The 21,869-nt window shown below is 42.4% G+C and overlaps 1 protein-coding gene across 4 annotated transcripts in view; it reads left to right on the top strand.

The window, feature by feature from the left end:
• Positions 1-21,869, top strand: part of CWC22 (CWC22 spliceosome associated protein) — a 377,345-nt gene that overhangs the window by 325,294 nt on the left and 30,182 nt on the right. For 3 of the 4 annotated variants that reach the window (XM_078681477.1, XM_078681479.1, XM_078681478.1), the window contains 3 exons: positions 18,737-18,864; positions 19,023-19,124; positions 19,211-19,398. In XM_078681477.1, coding sequence (XP_078537603.1) covers positions 18,737-18,864; positions 19,023-19,124; positions 19,211-19,398 — 418 coding nt within the window. Of the gene's footprint in view, positions 1-18,736; positions 18,869-19,022; positions 19,125-19,210; positions 19,399-21,869 lie in introns of those variants that run through there. The other variant, XM_078681481.1, reaches the window with a different exon arrangement.

A 21,869-nucleotide genomic window follows, 5' to 3' on the forward strand; every position in this document is an offset into this window, starting at 1 on the left:
TTACTGATATCACACCTCTTACCTAAATATATTTTTCCTTCACTGCTCAGTCATCTCCTAGTGGGTTGCTGGTACACTATCATGCAGTTGTCAGTGTTTTTGGAAATATTAACTCAAACCTTTATGACCATGTCGTTCTACAAGATTGTTCATCCGTTCATTATTCGTACGTATGCTTTCTTTTGCATGTCTGCAAGATTGCCTAGTCTAATAACGATTTTGTTGTGAAATAATATAGCATGGGAGCTGTAGTGGATATGCCATAGTCTTGCAGTACTAGAGTAAAGAAGTGTGGGGCGAAATCCCAGTGGCATACGTTTTGATCACCATAGTGCATTGCTAGATGAGCATAGACATGATAGACATCGTCTAAAAATAGGGATGCACAGTTTTGGGCATTTTTAGGAGACGGTGTGACATACTGAGGCTGTCTTGGGTGGGGCACAATACATAAAACACTGGAGGCAATACATTAAACACTGGGGCTTTGGAAAGAGATAGAGTATCTGGAAAGTGTACAGACACAAGGAAAGAGAAAATATTATCATTGGCTACTAACTCTGGCATTATTACAACCTTTCTCTGAATATTCCAATTTATGTTCTACTCTAATTTGCAGTTTTCTGATAAATGTGAACCATCATTGCTAGCCGTCCCCTCCGGAGGTAAATTAAATAATATTGGCCATGTAGTGCACACCATAAGTTGAATTGTCTCCCAAAAATTAAATAATGCAATCTATAGTCAAATACATTTATGTAAGCAATGGGGTATTGGGATGAGTGAAGTTCATGCAATTGCTTTCAGCTCTGTTCCATGACATAACACAGGATTAAACATTGTTTAATTACACATCATTCTTCAAATTGTAATAATATGAATCAGTCTCACTATCTAGGTGACCTAATCTGCGTGCATGGTTAGTTAACTTGCCTACTTATGTGACTTGTGTGACTCAATACATTAATCTGGGGAAACAGAAACTTCACGTATAATCCAAGGGTGTATGGTTTTACTCCTGATCTCAGAAAAGGTTGTGTTATCAAACCTAATACTCTTCCAGGTGTTGGCAATGTTTAATTTGACAGGTGATTTCTAGTGCTCTTTAAAGCTCTGTTTTAACACTTTTTGTGGTCGATTCCGATCTCGTTCGGAAAGCATACCAACCAAATCGGTTCAGTAACGCTTTCTGTACGACTCGGATCAGGGGAGTCCGACCGAACGAGTACAATGAATCTGTATGCATCCGGATCCAATTTAGTCGGACCCCCATTGACGAAAAGGGTGGATGCAGAAAACCTTGCACCCTGTGGCGGGCACCCCATGGTGCCTCCCACACTATGCATGGTTGGAAAGTGGAGTGAACCCACAGGGTCGATTTGGAGTGCCTCAAGTGAAGGGGGGGCGGCTATGGGCTCCCAATGACCAATTCGGGCAGCCGTTAAGTTCCGGGCAAACCGTTTCAGAAAGGCTGTCCAAATCGCTTACCGTACTCGCTCGTTCAGAAACCAAGTTCATAGAGCTGTACGAATCGGCTCTGGAAAGACTCGACCTGTCCAAATAAATGTAAAGAATAGGTCCCCTTGTTACTAATGCGAAGTTCCTCTAGGCAACTTCAAAACTAAATATCACAATATACCAATAAGGTTCTAATGGAAAGAGAGACAAAGACAGAAATATATATATTGAAAAGTACAAAAATAATAGTTTTTGGATAATGATATGTTCAAATGTTCATCATTAAAACTAGAACAAACCACATACACACCACATTCATCTCTTCATTTGTATTGAGTAGTGATAATGTGTACATATACAATTCATGAATCAGAATATTATATACATATTCATTTCATATTTTCTTTTCATATTTTCATCATAGTGCATAGAAACATTATCTATCTACTCCCATCGGGAATTGCAGCCACTCTGACACAGATACATACTTCTTTATAGTCTATTCAAGGCTCATCTATAGATAATGTTTCCCGGACCAGGCACCAGGAGAGTGAGCACCCTGGCACATGAGAGTGACGAGACGGAGACCAACTCCACTGGGAATAGCCTATACTCCCACAACAGATTGCACCCTCTCCCCCAGTGCCTTCGCAGCCCTCACCCCTTTGGACCAACGGCCAGCACACCCTCCGCCCACCGTAGCTATTCGCCCTCGCCCCCCTTTCGTGATTCCCCCTTCCTCATGTTTTTGGAGACAGTTTCCTCCCACAGTTTTTAGTTCAGTTACAGTCGCCGGTTTAGATACCGACTTACTTATCGCATATTACCATTGACTGCATAGTAAGGGGTCATATATGCAAACACGGGGGAGATACTTACACCAGTCTTCACCATTGCATAACTGAAGAGACCAGCTACAGTGGGACGCAACTTCATACAATAAGCTAACTCACCAGCAAATCTACGTGTGACGTTGTATAATCCTGTGTGACGGAACGGAACCCCACTGTTGACAGTGAATTATGTATGTAGACGTTATGTAACCATTTTATGTGTAATAACTGATTTATGATCGATTGAAAGTCCTGCATAGGGACCTGAAATGTAAAACCCTAATAAAAAGATTTAAACAAAATCTATAGATAATGTTTCTATCCATTACGAAGAGTCTGGTATCCCGAGCTCTTGCACATGGCCATCGATTCTCCTATCAGACTGCCCCTTCGGTAGGAACTTCTGTCGCAGCAGCAGGGGATGGTCCTCCACCCGAACCTGTCCAGCCTCCACCTCCTTGCGTGGAGATTTAGCGGCAACAGTTGACAGCTTTCAAACTTCCTCCTGAAGTCTGTAACGTTGTCGTGGCAGCCAGGCGTCCCTCCACCAAAGCGGTATACGCTTGTCAATGGAACAAGTTTGTGGCGTGGTGAGAAGCAAAGGCTGTTGATCACCTATCTGCCCCCCTTTCAGAGGTTCTCCTCTTCATTCTTTCTTTGGCCCAGCAGGGCTATGAACTGGCCACTCCAAAAGGTTATGTTTTGTCCATTTCGGCCTTTCTTCGGCTTCCTGATCAGTCTTCTCTTTTCAAGTCCCCTATTGTAAATCGCTTCCTTAAGGGCATTTCTCATTTGTTTTCTTTTCGTAATGCCCCAGTGGGACTTGAACCCGGTTCTGACCTACCTTATGTGTGCTCCTTTTGAGCCGCCACAATACTGTCTTCTCAGCCTTCTGACTCTTAAAACTACCTTTTTGGTTGCCATCACCTCTGCTCGCAGGGTGAGTGAGCTTCAGGCACTTTCTTCCAAACCTCCTTTCCTGGCTGTTCATCCGGACAAAGTTGTCCTTCTCACCAGGCCTTCTTTCCTTCCCAAAGTGGTTACCTCTTTCCACATAGAACAGACCATCACTTTGCCCACCTTCTTCCCGCCCCTGCATCCTTCTAAAGAGGACGAGATGCTCCACGGTCTGGATCTAAAACGGGTGCTTTCATTCTATCTGGATCGCACAAAACAATTTCGGATAGATGACTAACTCTTTGTTGGCTATGAGGGTGCTAAGAAAGGTCGGGGATCGTGCAAAAACAGACCATCTCTCGATGGGTTGTTCATCAAAATCTGATATTCCTTAGCGACAAAAGAAACCTCCGATAGGGCTGCACGCCCATTCCACCAGGGCAGCAGCGGCCACTACTGCTTTGGGACGTGGATTTTCCCTTTGACATCTGCCAGGCAGCTACGTGGGCTTTATTGCACACGTTTACTAAACACTACTGCCTGGTCAGCCAAGTCTGGAGAGACGGCTTCTTTGGCCGTTCAGTTCTCCAGGACTTTTTGGTGTGAACTTGGTTCGCAGACCCACCACCGACGTTGGTATTGCTGGGGTATCTATTCTAAGGTGACGAATCTATAACTTATAGTCTCTTTCAGATGAACAAGTAAGATACATATATTAGTTATGGATTCCTCACCGCCCCACCCACCCTCTCCGTTCTGCGGACTGATTCTAGGGTAAGGGACTCCCTTTCAGGGCCCTAGTTGTGTGCACCAGTGGTCAGTTTCTTGCATGGCTCTGCGCTTTTGGCGTGGAATGTCGTGTAAAGAACTGACGTCAGCGCGCAGGGGCGGTGTCTAAGTAGATACCGCAACGTCATTCAGCGACCACACCGCCAGCGACTAACGTAGAGTCAACAGAGCCACCTACCGAAGTGCAGATGTACTGCTGAAGAAAACATTCTCCGGATCTAGTATGACGCTTGGGGGTAATTCTAAGGTGAGGAATCCATAACTAATATATGTCTCTTACAGATATATCATTACCGAATTTAAGTAACTTGTTCTTCTTGTCGAATCATGCCTCGAGGTGATGTGGTGCGTACACTAAGTATTTTCATAAACTACTACATTCTCTGTTTTCTAGATGCTTAGCAGAGTGGTTGGTGATGGGAAAAGAGCAGTACAGTAAGATAGTAATGATCTTAGTATCATACATGGTCAACAGTGGGAGGAGAGGTGATCTTCCAAAGCAATTGTGGAAACAATTGATCCACACACATTTTTTACATATTTGTACAGGTTTTTGAAGAGTTGTTTCTAACTTAGCTGAATGTCAAACATTATACCAAGATATTTGTACTATGAGACAATCTCAAAGATTAATACAACCTGACATAGCCAAAAGATATATCTTTTGTGTTTGATTTATTCACAGTCCGGTCATTTTTCAAGCCGAGCCTAGAAGCATGCTGTATTGGAGTATGCAGTGGAAGCCCCACCCACTCTCCGCCCATATTTGTCATTGGCTTGTGTTGTTGTCCTTCATAAATGCTGGCTTCTGATTCGTAATTAGACGTGTTAGCCCTTCATTGTCTACCTCCCATAATGACTAGACCTTTTACTTGGCTTGTTACACTGTCTGCGTTATAAGTGGGTGAGCACTGTTTTGTTCATTGACTAATGGGGCCAATGGCGGCTGCTTTTTGTATGTGCAGCATGCCCACACAAGACAATGGTGGGCGCTTGCCGTATGGAGCGCTATGCCGCTTTAACTTTAGAAGTGGCTGCCCCCTACCCCTACAGCACTCACGGCAAAATGGTGACATATTTTATTTTTACTTTATTGGTGAGCGTGGCGACTGCTTCATGGACACCGCGCACTGCAATACAATAGGTCTTGCTTTTGCCAAAGTTTGACTAATTGGTATTGTAAACGACAATGCCTTTCAATATTATAAAAGGCATTGCCTTTTACGATGCCAATAGCTCAAAATCTTGCAATTGCGAGACTTATTGCATTGTATATGCTTGTTATTATATTTGACTAAGTGTAGCATTTTTTATAGGCCAATCAGCCTTTATACACCAATAAATCAGATTTAAATTGTCAGTGTAAGCAAGTAATGAAATGTGCTCCATTCCTTGACATAGTGGAAAGCATCACATAGTTGATCTACTAGTTTTGCTATAGGTTAAATTAGCAGGGTGCAAAAATGCATCCCCGCTTTAATCCATTTACTGCCATAATTATGTTGGTGAAACCCCTCTTCCAATGTATTTGTACTCAAACCCAAATTCCATCCTGACTCGCTAGTTCAATTGGGAGATGAGTATTAATTTTGATATAAAGCAACAACCTAGGCACACATAATAGTAGGTAAACAGTATGTAGGTAAGTACAAGAACCACAGTTTAGCAGCCATAAATGAGAGAAATATCTTCAGATGAGTTGGAGTTCTTTAGTTTAGAGCCAACGAACAGAAGAAAACCAGCCGACGCGTGTTGCGTCGCATTTGGAAAATAATTCTGCGACTTCCTCAGGGCTGGAAAGGATACAAGGAGTAGGGATGATACATATATCATGGCTCAACATCAAAAATATCTTAAAACGGAGAGGATTATCTCTGATTAAAAACAGCTTAATTCGTGAAAACCCACATCACCAAAATGTGACACAATAAGTGCAAAGATACATAACTGAATATATACGGCAAGTGCTAATACCATTGGTGGAAACATTTACACCATCCAAAAAGAGTGACTTTCAACATGCCCTATGAACGAGAGTAAGACTAGCCAAAGATATTAGGTAGAATGCGAGGGACATGGGTCATTGAACTAGTACGTATCAGGATACTCTTGTGTACCTGTATATAGAGGATGAATGTCTTGGTTGTCTGTGAGAGGAAATGGAAAAGAAAAGGAAAAGATAATGAGGAAAATTCCCTGGGAGTAGAGATTTAGAGAGTAAAGGATGAAAGTATAAAGCAGGTCTATAACAGACTGGTGCAAGTGGAAACTGTGAGTGAAAAAAGGGGGGGGAAATAAGAGAGGGGTGAAGCAAGATGATAGAAATTGTGGAAGGAAAATAAAGATGTGCTTACCGCTCAGCCGGTGATAATTCCAACCCTGGGCTAAACACTTCAGTAGATTTGGGTTGCTCTATAGGTATCTAGGGATTTAAGGAAACAAAAAAAAAGGTTCAAAGTCATGTCATGCCGTCAGGTATGACAAGCACCTAAGTGTCTTCGGTAATTATGTAGTTATCAAGAGTCAGAGAATATAAAAAAGAATTGCTCACCAGACGTGCCGTGAACAGGAACATCCGGCACGTTCCGACAAAATTCTGGATTGATGGACCAAAGTTATAGGTCACTAGTATTCAGGAATCTATAATAGACAAGCTGTAATAAGATAAATCAGAGGCCTGTCATCAGGGCATTGGATCTTTTTTTTTAAACAAGTCTTTATTGAGATTTTTTTTCAACCCCACTTTTACATAAGATCCCAAAGAAAAACAGATATAGACTTCCCCCCCCTGGGTCCCGCCCTCCACCCCAGGCATGAAAGCATACATGTTTGTACACGGTTAATGATAGGACATTTTGTAAGAACATTTTGACACTAGTATTATACATTTCCTATATAAGTTTACAAGCTTTGACATAGTTGAATTATAAAGCCAGATTCTGTATCCAGCGTGTGAGGGGGTCCCAGATTTCCAGCCCCGTCCTTTGGCTCTTTCTACCCTTCCTCCGATATATAGCCATTTCTAGATTATATGTGGCCAAGAGTCTCGCCCGCCATTGTTGAAAAGCAGGAGGATTGGGGTCTAGCCAGGCTGCGGGCTCTAAAGACTCTAAAGACTGCCGTGGCAATTGATATAAGCCCTTGCATTCCTATAGGACGAGTATCTCCGTCCAGTTCTAATACTAATTCTGTCGTTGTGATTTCAATTCTTGAATTAAAGATTTCAGACAGAAAGGTGAATATTTCCCTACGAACTGTACCCAAAGTAGCACATGTAGCAAATATGTGTACAATGTCTGCCTCATACTGCATGCAGCGTGGGCATTCCGTGCCTCTGCCCGTGCTCCACTTGGCAATCTTATTTTGGGTATAGTCTAGCTGGAAATATGTTTTATAATATTGGGCTTGTAAGTTAGCCGACATTAACCATGATTGGGATGCTTCGAAGGATCTCTCACAAGTCCCTTCCGCCACATCCAGTTTATCATGCCATTTTGCTGTGACTTTTTCCATGTCATCTGATAGTGCAGACGTCAGGTTATCGTAAAGTACTACAATCTTAACAGTCATATTTCGGCTGATTATTTCGATTATCTGATTTTTTTCTAAACTTGGATGGGCCTCCACCTTTTTTCATTAAGAAGTCTCTGATTTGTAGGAACTTAAAGAAATCTCTTTGGTTTAGCCCGAATTCCATTTTTAGTTCCTCGAATGACTTAAATCCTATATTGGAGTAAAAATTGCCACACCAGATAATCCCTGCCCTTTGCCACCTTTTCATGCATGCGTCCCTAAAAGTTTCTGGGAGGTTGTTATTCCCCACTAAAGTTGTATAATAGGAGAATCTCCCGATGCCCAGGAGTTTTCGTACATTATTCCATGCCGAATATACACCCCTAAGGGTTTTAAATCGTACTTTTTTAAAATAACAATTATACGTTAGTCACCAAAGATGTTCATAAGCTTCGTTGCCTAAGATTAGTTCCTGTAGTGTTGGGATCGCCCCCTCTTGCTCTGTGTTCCTTTTTGGGGTAAACAAAATATTGCTATACTTTAGTATCGTGGCCCACCAGTACACTTTGAGGTTGGGTAATGCAAGGCCACCTCTATTTTTTGTAAGTGTAAGTGCTCTGCGTGGTCTTTTGTAGTGCCATATAAATCGAGAGAATAAGTCCTCTATGTCCTTGAATATTTGTGGGGTGAAATCTAAACATATGGTCCTAAAAAATATAGAAATTTAGGAAAGTATAATATTTTTATGGCATTGCATCATCCCACTAATGTCAGGTGGAGATTATCATCTATGGAGGTTTTTTCCGGTTTGCTTTATAAGTGGTTCCAAGTTAATTTTAACCAGATTATCTAGGTCGGAGGTTATATTAACTCCTAGGTACATGGCGTTTGCAACTATCCGGTTTTCCTGGTATGTTGCCTTGCTGTTAACAATTATCTGGGTTTTGCCCTGGTTAAGCTTGTATCCTGATATCTCCCCAAATTGTCTGACTTCTTCTTCCATAGCTTTCATTGCTTCCCTGGGATCTCCTGTGACTATCGCTATGCCGTCCGCATAGGCTAAGTCTTGGTATTGCCCTTTATGGTTTTGATTGGTAGAATTGCAGGGTTGGATTCTAGTCTAAGAATAAAGGGGTTAATAAAGATTGCAAATAATAAGGGGGAGCAAGAACACCCCTGTCTTGTCCTTCTGGTTACTCTTATGTTCCCAGACATCTCCCCATTTATCATAACCACCGCTTCCGGGTTTGTATATAACATGCGGGCGGCTTCAATAAGTCGGTCACCAATCCCACTCTTCGACATAGCCGTCCAAAGATACTGGCAGGAGACCCTATCGAAAGCCTTCTCGGCGTCTAATAGTATCAAGGCCATAGGATCTCCTGCCACCTCCGATATAATCAAAGAGTGTGATGACCCTCTGAACATGGTCGGTGGTGGATCGACCCGGAATGAAACAGTGTTGGCGTGGTGAAATAATTTTATGTATATGTTGCGCCAATCTGGATGCCAATAGTTTCGAATAGATTTTGGAGTCACAGTTTATTAGTGTGATCGGGCGGTAAGATCCCAGTTCTGCAGGGTCTTTATTTTTTTGGGGAATACAATAATGTTTGCCCTGGCCCATGAGCCTTGTGGCTGTCCCCCCCAAAAAAATGTGTTATTAATGCTGTTATGATTGCCTTCAGTGGTTTATGGAATTTAGCATAAAATTCAACTGGTATCCCATCCAGCCCGGCTGCTTTTCCGATGGCTAAGCTATTAATTGATAACAAGATTTCCCCCATTCCGGACTTATAGCTAGGCTTTCTTGATCTTCCTCCGATAGTCGAGGTACAATAGACTGTTCTATATACTCTTCGATCTTTCTTTGATTTTTATTAGTTTCCTTGTATAGATCTTGGTAGTAATCTTGGAACGCCCCTCTTATCCCTCTTGGGTTTGGTATGAGTCCTTTTTTGGGGTTGTTAATTTCTTTAATTGTGTTAGCCATATTTTCTTGTCTCACCCGTACCGCCAAGTGATGCCCCACTAGTTCGCTAAGTTCATATATTCTTTCTTTATTCACTGTAGCTTTGTCGACTGCCTTTTTAGTAAATATATCTGCCACTTTGTTTCTTGCAATGGCCACTATGCCCAGTGCCTCTTCGATGTTCTGCCTCTCTTGTACTGTCCTCATAAGGTCTTTCTCGGCCATTACTAGTTTTCCCTGTAATGTTTTCATTTTTAGTTTTGCCTCCCGGTTAAGATTAAGGGAGAATCTTAGGGTCTTGCCCCTAATTCCTGTCTTTAGAGTATCCCAGATTATTTCAATCGGTGCGCTGCCCATGTTATCCTTGGGGAACTCAGGTATCCATGTATTTATACATTGACAATATTTTACATTTAGGAGTAAAGCCCTCTCAAAAGGCCACATATTCTGGCTATATTGCGGCCCTTCGATATCAATGGTTAGCATCAGTGGATTGTGGTCAGATAAGACCTGAGGAAGTCTATCTATTAGGCATTTTAATAGGATTGTATGAGAAATGAATATATAATCTAGCCTAGCCAATTTAGCGTGTGGGTGGGAAAAAATGTATACCCTGGATTGTTGGGGTGTTTTGCTTGCCAACAGTCCCCTAGCCCATGTGTGGTGCATATTTCTTGGAGTATTCTAAATACTCTGGGTTTCCTTCCTTATATGTGAAGTCTGACCCTGGTTGCCTGTCCGAGGGTAAGTTCAAGTAAAATCGCCACACATGATAAAGGGGGGTGGCCAGTGAACCAATTTGTTTAATATAAAAACCAATAAGTTTGGGTCGTCCGTTATTGTCCAATATATGGAGCATATCGTGGCTTTCTTTCCCTGACCATGTTGACACTCTGTTATTGCCCAGCGCCCTAATTTATCGGTTGCAGACCTGATAAATTGAAGCCCCCCTCCACTTGCCAAAATTGCTACCCCTCTTGTCTTGGTCACCTGCGTTGTCGATATGATCAGTCTATATCCCATGTGTTTTAAAAGCTGTTGCTGCGACCCTTCCACATGTATCTCCTGGATACATATAATATTAGGACCCATTGCCTTGAGGCCGATTGCCACCCTTTGCCTTTTTTTCAAGTCATTAAGGCCACAGATATTAATCGTTAAAATCCTTAGCTTAGCTGTTTCTAGCATAGTTCTGATACATCCTTAAGCCATATTTTGTCCTATGTCTTTGATTCCTATCTGTAAAACTATACCATTGTTGTCATTTCCTTTAGTTTTGACCCTAATCTATCTATGATTACCCGTGTTGTGTTGTGCCTGTGTGCTCTTCCCTCCCCCCCCCACCCTTTCCCGCCCACCCCTTACCACCCATTGAGGCATCCTGGATCCCTGGGAATCCAGGTGTGGGTGTCCGTATAGTCAGTGCGCCTCATTGGATCTTATTGCAGCGCTCATAGGATGTAACGACGGTAAAAAGTAGAAAAAATGACGAGGGTATCTGTAGTCTGTGTAGCGGGGCGCTGTGAGGGAGACTCTGTTATGGAACGGATAATTCCAAAGACGTGGGAGATCAGGCAAGCAGATCAATTGCACGTCAGTTGGGTAACTATTTCAAGATTAAAGATCCAAGGTGGAAACCATTTGAATACAGGCGTAGGCGCTGTAAGTCTTACCTTCGGCATGTAAGCCGGGGGACCCTCACGGCTGTATGCATGGATGTGTTCCTGTCTTGGACATTTTAATTTCACCAGGATATGCACACAGCATGATGTTCAAATGACATGTTAAAATGTTAAACTTTGTTACATGTTTAGCAATCTTTTGGAGTCGCTCTACTTGAAACTAATAACTAACACAAAACCTACTGCACAAGGTTAGAAACTAAGACGTCCATATTTCCTCTTGCTCTTTACCCATATCCTCCACCATGTGAATTCATGAGAACACATTTAGAGAGATCTACTTTCTGTTAACCCCAAAGCCTTTTATTCAAGTAGTTCTCGTATGTATTTCTCCATACATTTTAACAGTATTTTATTTTATTAAGTGGAGAAGTGTGGCTCAGGGGTTAGAGGCAGCAGACCCGGAAGCTGAGATCGGTCCTGGACCAGGGTTCAATTCCCCGCCTCGGCGGGGTCTTGGGCTAAAAAAATTCCACGGACTCGATAATTCTCGCCCCGGTGCCTCCTCGACTCACGGGTTCACACTCTGCGACTCTGGGCAATAGCTTGCTTAATCTCCACAACGGCCCCTCGTGGCGGGATGCCTGACTTTCACCCTGTGGATACCCTGCTATCTCACAGGGGAATACCAGGAAGGGTTCCCTAAGCAAGCGCCGGGAAACCCACTGCGGGTAGCTGTGCGCTATATAAGCTCAACTACATTTACATTTACATTATCCCTTACCATAACTTGTACCTGTTTTCATAAATCTCACTTATGTAAAGCTCCTACTGTTCTTTCAGCTTCACCCCTTATTCCAATTTCTCCAGCCAGGTTGCATCCCTTGGGGCAAGTGAGGATTTCCATGTCATTGTAATTAGTCTTTGGGTCCAAAGAAATGCAAGATTGGCAAACAACCTCCAGTTTTTCATCCATTCTAGACTTTATGCTTACTTATGCTTACTTAACATATTTCAGACTGGTCAAATACTGCCCTGTCTGTCAACGAGGATACCATATTTGTTATTTGCTCCCACTTTCTCTTATCACATGGTATGTGACTGCATGTCGGTATCTAGGGATTCATCTTTTGAACATGGAAATACTTAACTGAAGATCGTTCGGGACAGGTATGCTCTCTACAGATAGTTAAATTGGAATAGTTTGAAGCAGGCATGTCTCAATAACCTGGTATTTGTGCCAATGTTGCACCCCATTCCACATACAGAAGATCTTGACCCACATGCCTGCCAAATTGCTCCCTAAGGTCTTCAAAATGCACTGTAGTGTTTTATACGAAGCTCTATTTGAATAGGGGTTCAGTGCCTTCAGAGGAGATAAACTCCTATAGGGACGATGTTGCACTGAAGTGGCTTTCACAGGGTCAGAGGGAATATATCACACAGCCCTTTGATGTTGAAGATGTCAAATTAGCCATAATGTCACTTCCTACATGTAAGGCTGCCGGGCTTGACGGGCTTCCCAGCGAGTTTTACAAAGCTTATGTGGATGACCTCTCCCCTGGGATTCTGGATGTATATGTGGAGGCATGGGGGGGGAGACTTTTGCCCACCCTCAAAGAAGCTCTGTTGGTGACCCTTTTAAAGCCTGACAAGGTTGCATATAGGTGCGATTCCTATAGGCCTCTCTCGATTATTAATATAGATGCCAAGATATTGGCAAAGATGATAGCCAACAGACTTCAGCCACTGGTTCCCCTCCTGGTCCTTCCCGACCAGTCAGTCTTTGTGTCCGCTAGATCCACAGCACACAACTTACGAACGGTGTTCTCCATGCTTCATTACTTTGACCCAGACTTCCAGGCTGTGGCTGTGCTGCTCGACGCAGCAGAGGCCTTTGATTCCCTCCAATGGGGATATATATTTTTACGGTCTTGACCAGGATGGGCCTTCCTCAATTCTTTCTCCAATGGATTAAGGTTCTCTATACGGATCCAGAAGCTTGAGTGTGCGTAAATGAGTGGGTGTCAGCGGCTTTTCCTATAGAAAGAGGCACGCGTCAGGGGGTGCCCCTTGTCCCCAATGCTCTTCTCGCTGGCGCTGAAGCCCCTTGCTTGTAAGTAGCGGCATGCGGCAGCTGTTTTGCGATTTCGACAGAGACCACTAGGGGTCTCACTATATGCAGATGACATGCTCCTGTATGTTCGTGAGCCAGTTACTTACTTACCTGAACTGCTCCAGGAGTACGTCACGTTCGAGAGATATTCTGGCTTAGGGATAAATTGGGCAAAGTTGCAGGTATTCCCACTAACTTCGGGTACGTGGGAGATGGCACTTGACTTTCCGCTGACGTGGACTCAGGATCCGGTGAAGTATTTAGGCATATGGTTACACAGAGACCTGGATCAAGTTATTTCTGCGAACTATGGCCGAGTCATCACACGGATCACTGAGCAGGCAGAGCGGTGGGTGCGCTTACCTCTTTCTCTCGCAGACCGCATTGTGGTGGATCAAAATGGCTATATTACCCAAATTGCTTTATCTTGTTGTTAATATTCCTATTAAGCTGAATATAATGCTATTTAAGACACTTCAGTCAGCCTTACTTACATTTGTATGGGATGGTAAAAAAAAACTGATGCAGTTGGGATACCCTGGTGCAGCCATTTGATCATGGAGGCTTTGAGGCTTCTGACATGCGGTTATACTATCTGTGCGCTCAAGCGCAGTTTGCGCACTACTGGCACTTTCCACAGTGGTTTCAACCTCACACGGCTATCGAGTTGGATGCTGTTCTTCCAATCCTCCTGCAGGCTGCGACTCTCTCGGGGATTATGGGTGACCCCAAGACTGAAATCAATCCTGTACAATGTACTGCTTGGGCCTGGAGGACTCTAGCCAAAAGATCTCAGCTTCCCTATCTATACGATCCGTCTCCATACCCTGGCTGCACATCCTGATATTTTGGCGGCGAGGGAAAAGCCAGCGCTGAGGGAATTGACGGCCGTCGAGATCACCTTTATGGGGTTCCTGTATAAACGGGGTCAGTTTAGGTCCCTACAGGATGTACAAATCGGTCGAAACTGTGGCTTTATGCTGGGTTTAGTATATGTCAGAGTAAGGCAGGCAATTAGAGCTATCTACCCGAACTTCACGACGGAACCTACAACTCTGCTGGCGCTACGGGCGGTGCTAGCAGGTGCAGATTACCAAGCTATATAACTCCTCTCTGCAGCAGCAGGAGCCGGGTAAACACCCCTCTTATCCCAAATGGAATGCCGCTCTGGGATCTATGCTCACTCTCGAGCAATGGCAGGCTTGATATGCGCTAACAGGTTGTCTCACTGCGAACTGCAACCTTCACATAATTCATTTTAAGTACTTGCATCAATTATATTATACCCCAATGGAACTTTGTAGGTTTGGGCTGCGTGAGGTGTGGGCAGGCAGATGCCGATTTTCTACATCTGGCATGGCTGTGTGCAGGTATATTTGCATTTTGGTCCAAGGTGGCGAATGTGATGGAACCTGTGCGATGTGCACCAGAGGTTTGCCTGCTTGGGAGTATACAGTGTTTAAAGCCCTGCAACCGACTGTTAGTTGAGGTCTCAACTTTGTTGGCTAAAAGGGCTGTAGCACAATGCTGGGGTGCGAACACCATTCCCACTGTAAAGAAATGGATCCGCGATCTTCTTTACTGTAGAGACCAGTTGGGGGTCTACGTGGAGGAGCTACCTGAGGCTTCGCGCCCAAAGGATTTCTTTGCGCCACTAACTGTATATCTACTGACTACTCCTGACCTGTAATAATTGAATTCTCCATGTGCTACCCTATGCTCAGACATTGTTCCACTGTAATTGGGACTCCACCCCTTGTATGTGTTTATGCTATGCCACTTATATGTGTTTGCCTTGTGGTCCCGGGATGACCGGCGTGTCCCCGCCCCACGTCATCCACACAGGCACACCCAGATCGGTGCCCGTAGAGCCACACGTGCCCCTGTCAGAAACAACTGCCCAGCGTAACCTTTGGTCCTGAGGAAAGCCAGTTAACACTAAAGGCCTGGCTGAAACATGTAGACCACCCACTGGATGCAGGAGTCTCCTAAATACCACTCCACCTACATCTGTTGCCTTCTTTTTACTACTGCCAGAGGCCTAAATATTAAAGTTAATCCCTTTGGATAATGGGACCAATGGACAGTTTTTAAATTTCATGTCACCTTCACAGTACACTCAGCCGACATACCCGCTGCGCTGTAATACAGGCGTTGTAGCACACCAGGGACACACTCTGTGTCACCAGGTGGGCCCGATGATGAAGCATGCCACCAATTAGGTTGGTGGGTGAGGGCTTCATAAAAAAGAAAGAAGACTTTCCTTTCTTTTTTCAGTAACAACACACGGTTTTGAGTCTTATATCACGTCTTCACAGACTAGTTCTCATTGATTTAACATATTACCTATGGGATATGGACTAGCTTTCTAATCCTCACTCTCCCTTTGATACTATTACATTTACATTTTCTAAGGCATTATATAGGCCTTTTAAATTTAACATAAAAAATGTCCACTTCACGTCTCCAAAGAGAGAAAGTTACTAGGAAAAGTATTTTTATTCGTTGTTTGATTTAACCTACTGCAGACGGGTGATTCAGCAGACTGACATAATGCCTTCTCATGGCAAAACATTCAAATAACGTACACGAATGTACAGACCCTCCAGGATTTCGCGATTTCGTGATTTGCCGCGAAATCGGCACTTTTGTAAAAATGCCGCGATTTTTACAAAAGTGCCCGCAAAATTGGCACTTTTGTAGAAATCGCGGCATTTTTACAAAAGCCGCTATATCCTGGGGGGGTCTGCCTATACTGTGCCTGCTTCTGTCGGCCAGTCTGCAGAAAGACGACGGAAGGGAGAACTGCTGGGGTCACCTCATCTGCTCGCAGCCCCTCTGGATTTGTCGGGACAGCCACGACTAGCTTTAAAATAAAAAACCACAGTATCTGAGTGTACCGCTAATAGCTATCATTCATGAAACACAGCAGGTGGGCTGCAGACCCCTCAGTCCGGAATCCACTTTCTTGCGCTGGGCCTCTTGTGCACTAAACACAAGTCAAGGCGACAGGATTCTTTAAGTCCAAACTGCGATGTTTTACACAGCGAGATAAAGTACTCAGCGAATCGGCGATTTCCCGGGCGTCATTGTGCTGGGTAAATATGCTCCACTGCTATCTTTCACCTTTTAATGCTGCAGGTGGGAGGGACCTCTAGGTAAAATGTCTTTCAATCTGCTGTGTTGCCAATTTTAAAAGCGGCTCAGTTTTAGTTTATAAAAATGGTCTCGAACTTAGAAAATGTATAACAGCTTCCAAACCGTTTCTAAATACCTGTCATATTATTTGTCCATGGTTGTGCGCATATAGTCTTTGGTTGTGTAAAGAAACTTGATGTTTTTAAATTAATAGCTTTTGCATCTATTGATCTAAACATTTTAGAAATGGTTAATACAATCTGCGTCAGTGGCGTGCACCCTTGTACTCCTCCTTAGGTGCTCAAGGTCTCTTCTTAACAGCTCTAAAGTCAAAATGTTTTCAAAAAAGCAAAAACTACAACCCCAGCATGCTGTTGCTAGCAAAACGCCTAGACCGTTCTTTAAGGTGTCATATGTGGCATGGGACTTCCTGGCAAGGTCTGTTAATTTGCATGTGCAGCAAGTAATCACAGTTTTTCAATCTGAGAGACCGTATTCTTGAGGAAACAAAGTATCTACATTGTAAAGAAACCAAATATACATAGCTTCATGTTGTTAAATAACTAAAAAAACGAAGATATCTGTGTTTGTTGTAGGAAAAATGGCCACATAAAATGCCGCAAATTTGGCGCTAAATTTCCATATTTGTGCCGCTAAATTTTCATTTTTGTGCCGCTAAATTTGCGAATCCATGCCGCTATATCCTGGGGGGGTCTGAATGTACCACACAGTGCTAGTTCTGGTAGGGACGTTTGTGGTGTGCAGAGTTAGTATTATGCGTACCATTCCCCAGCTCATTTTATCAGACACAGAATGGTGAAAGGTTGAGTCAGTCCTGTTTGTGTCCGATGCCAGATGCAGACATAGTTCTGCATCAGACCCTTCGATTGTTCCTTGAATATATACCACAAGGTTTGTGTACAGCTGTAAACACAATATTTCATGAAAATGTTATACTTGGCTATAGTACATTTTATAATATCTATTTATCCTATATGCAGAGTCCCTTATGAAATATATGCGTTAATGTACATACCTGGTGCACATGCCGAATAAATAGTAGACATGAGCTACATACAAATGCGGATAACAGAGCACATTTCAAATGTGGGAGCTTCTTTTACAGACTGCAATTTACTGCCTGCAGCTCCATCTGGTGGAATCCGTGAGAAGATGCAGTCTTTAGTTTGTCATAAACGACCATGTTCTGCGACTGCACACTAAAGAATTTATAGTGTTCCGCCAAGATATGTTATAACAAGCGCGGCCGCGAAAGTTAAAGAGTACTTGTGCATGCACAGCGCTTGCGTTGCGGGAGCGAGCAGCGACAGGCGTGATAATTGCAAACATATGGCGCCGCTGCTTGATCCCGCAAGGCAAATGCCCTGCATGCACGAGTACTCATTGGAAACCTTGCAAAACATGCCCGATTTTCCAATAAAGTACAGAGCGATTCCAAGAGGCCCTCTTAAGCAGCGCTTGCACGCTGCGTAGGCGAGACCTGAAAAAGATGGAGTTAGTACCTCAAAACACATTTGGAATGAGAAACTTAACACTGTATAGACAGCAAATTCCAATACTGAATTGTGGATGATTTTTTTCTGAAAGAAATATGAAAATATAATAAGAAATGAGACGAGAATTTGACAAAATATAGTACAAGAAAATCAAAAGAGTCTGTTAAAGTGAGCACCTGTATTATTGGTGACAGGGTTTACCAAAGTAAATGATGAGTGTGGGAAGTGGCCTTCACTCACAAGAGGCAAAGCCTCAACTGGCCTGCAAAGCCCCTCATGCCCAACAATGGTAATAAATAGCACACTACATTCTGCACACTATTAGGGGAGCTGTTCCATTTGCAAAATAATTGTAATTGTAAACCGAAATCCGTTTTCCTCATGATATATTTCATGACATATTTGCTGTACTGTGGGAATAAACTCCAGTTTGTACTTTGCACTGTAGTAATAAAATAATTAAAGGTGTGTTTATCAGTTTAAAAAAAAATGCAACGTAGTGGCATCTCTGAGAGCACGTTATTGTGAGGCGATTAACCATCTACTGCCACCCATTGTCACAAGTACCATTAAGACCCTGTATGGTTGTGATTTCAGAAACTCCTTACCCAAGGTAATCCTTTCTGCCCCTGTCACCGATTCATGTGTCCAGTTCCGCTTGTTGGTATAATCGAATAACCTATTTTGTTGCGTTTTAATTCCAAGTCAAACCTTCTGTATCCCATTTATGGCTTTTCAGTGAGTGGTTAACATAGCAGAATAAAGATGCTGTACAGTTGTACTCACATATTGATTTACTGTTTTTGGTTGCTCCTGATTTGATGCGTTGTTAATAAGTTATAATGGATTTGATCTATACATTTTATTTTGTTTGTTTGTAGGTTCTTGAATGTATAATTTTGAGTGAAGAAACAACAACTTCCTCTAGTCGAATATTTGTCAAAATATTCTTTCAAGAACTGTGTGAATATATGGGACTTCCAAGACTAAATGCAAGATTAAAAGATGAGTAAGTGCACACTACGTTCTAACAGTGCAGTCTTTTATGACTGTCACACAATTCAGTCTAACCATAGATATGATGGAGCTTTAGGTTGGAGAAAATGTCTTTATTAAGATTACAATTGTTCCTAAATTAAAATGTATTTTCTTTTTTATTCATATCAGAACATTACAGCCTTTTTTTGAAGGACTACTACCACGGGACAACCCAAGAAACACCCGATTTGCGATTAACTTCTTTACATCTATCGGTCTTGGAGGACTAACGTAAGGATCTTAGTTTTTGAAATCATAATTGTGATTTTTGTGCATTTCTTTCAAACAAATTAATGGTATCCTCCTCCTGGTCCTAGGGATGAGTTGCGTGAACACTTGAAAAATGCCCCGAAGATTATTATGACTCAGAAACAAGACATTGAATCATCAGATTCTTCTTCATCCTCCTCATCAAATTCTGACTCCTCTTCTGATTCTGACAGTAGCAGTGATGGGAGTTCCAGTTCATCTAGTGAGAGTGACTCCAGCTCTAGTCGTGACTCAGGTATTATTTCAGCTCATCATCAGTGTTTTCCATTTGCTATTATTTACCTAATTTAGTATTCCTCTATCCAATCTTTTGGGAATGTTTGACCAAATGCAACCTACACCTCTGAAAATACTCTTATCGAAGAGAAAGTGAGAAGGCAAGAGAGCCATGTTTTCGGATCTCCTGCTTACAGTGGGTTAATACATATTTTACTATGTATTTTGGGCTTAAATGCCGAGCTGACGAATGCTAAAAAAAATATTTTGAATGTTAAGACCTAACAAAACAATATAGGAAGATCCAATTTATGATCAGGCATTTGTCTACATGGCATATATATGATTGCTTTTTGTTTGTCTATTCTCTCAAAATATTCTCCTCCTCTATCATAAACTCTACGCTGCCCCCAAACCCCACCACCCTCCCACCCTCTATCTCATCATGCAGCCAGGATCACACCTGATTCAGTTGTTTTGTTAATTGCTTGGCTCTCATAATTTTATACATAGCGAACTGTCTAGGTTTGTACTTGCTGAGTACATCTAAAAAGCTAGAGCCTTTAGGTCGCTATTACAATTAACTCATGTGCCAGATTCATCAGTAAGTGGCTTCACTTGTCATTAAATCACTGTGCTTATTTTAAATTGTGAACAATATCTCTACTGTTCTAAGGTGTGTGAATTGCTGCAGTAGATCATCGATGGTTAGGGGATTCATTCTTGATTGGATGACGTGAAATCCAGTTATGTTTTCCTGCCATAAACATTTCAAAACTTGTCATGTTGTCTTCCATGGAGTATAGGGGTTAAACTCCTTCCGCTGATTTGCCCAACAGGAACACATCATCTTTTAATCTGCAGAAAGATTAAGGTTGAGAACGAGGTTCACTACATTAGTCATACTTCTCCAGTAACTGCAAAATTGTAGATGCATTTACAAAATATTTCATTACAGTCCTGTTAGCATTTCTAATTATGAAGCTTTAAGACACGCACAAGCGCTAAACCCATTGATTTATGGACCTGAACCAAAAATCTAAGGAAGATGCAGGACTATAGCTAGCAGTATGGCCTTTGTGTATGTTCCAGTACACAGTTACCTAGCACGTGCTATTCAGCAGAAATAAATCTGTGTTTGTAAGTAAATAAATGGGTTACTCCCTTCCTCAAATTACTTATATGAAACTTTTTCTTCATTGTGCCTTTTGTTTCCACTGCAAATTCCCTTTTAGGAGTCTGTAAGCTATGAAACAAATGTTTAATCACTGCCATTCAGCAGTTTGCTCCGGAAATTGGTGTAGATTTTCAGCAAGGCTCTCAAGATCTATTAGCTGTAATGAATAAGCGTAAAGACCTCTCTTTGGAATCTGGATTGCCTGGGAAAACATATTCTGCCTCATTTAAGACAGAATTAAAAAATGAATTATGTTGTGTTGCCAGGGTTGGAATTTTTTACTACTTTATGTTGCTTCTAATACAGATTGACTGTCATATCCTCAAAGAGAGCAGTAAATAATGCTCTATACCTTTTCTGCCTAACCCTTATGCTCAGTTCCTATATCCTCTTTTGTGCAGAGGAGAGCCATGAGTTAGGAGTAGGGGTGGGCGGAATTTGCGTAATCGCGTTACGCAAATCTCCGCGAAACGGTAAAAAATCTCTGCGAACACACAAATTCCGCGAACGCGCGGAATTGCTTATTCGCAATGCTTTTTTCCTGTTCGCAATTGCTGTTTGCATGCTCGGGGGGAAATATCTCTCGAACATGCAGTTTGAGGACGCAAACAAGCAAAAAATTTCACGTAGTCGCGGAACGCAGAATTTTGGGAAATTTCGCATTCTCCTCGGAATGCAAAATTACCCAAATTCCGCAAATTCCGTGAGCGGAACAAAATTTATTGCCCAGGCCTAGTTAGGAGCTACTAGAATCCCCCTGTTAGAAGAACAAAAAATAGGCCTATACTGGGAAAGGTAACCAATTGATATAAAGAATATTGTCATATAATCTCCCCACAGACCATATGAAAATGAATTGATTGAATGACAGAGTGGTTGCTTTGAGACTTTCCACAGGTCTTTTCCATTTCGGTCTAAGAGTAACCAAAGCACCTAACTTAATAGACTGGTGCTTCAGGGTTAAATAACATACTATTTACTGATATCCTATGTACTAGCACTGTACTTAGAGGCAATTCATGGTAAGTCAAATTACAGAGCAAACCGCACCCCTTCACTTGAGCATATAAGCACAATTCAGCCATCTGTTGCAAAGAGAAGACCTTTCTTTCTGTTTTTTGTATAATACTGCCGTACTAGAAAAGTATTCGGTTCAAGAACAGGTTTCAAAGGTAAGGTACTGCTGGATATCTGAAGAGGAGTGAGTTAGTAAAAAACTGAACTTGGAATGGTAGTATAAACTAATACACAGGAACAAATGAGTAAATTAAACGTTTTGTTGATATGAAATCTGAATATGCGTATTTTCAGCT

The sequence above is a fragment of the Lissotriton helveticus genome, chromosome 3_1 (assembly GCF_964261635.1).
Source record: "Lissotriton helveticus chromosome 3_1, aLisHel1.1, whole genome shotgun sequence".
In the NCBI taxonomy this organism is placed as follows: domain Eukaryota; kingdom Metazoa; phylum Chordata; class Amphibia; order Caudata; family Salamandridae; genus Lissotriton; species Lissotriton helveticus.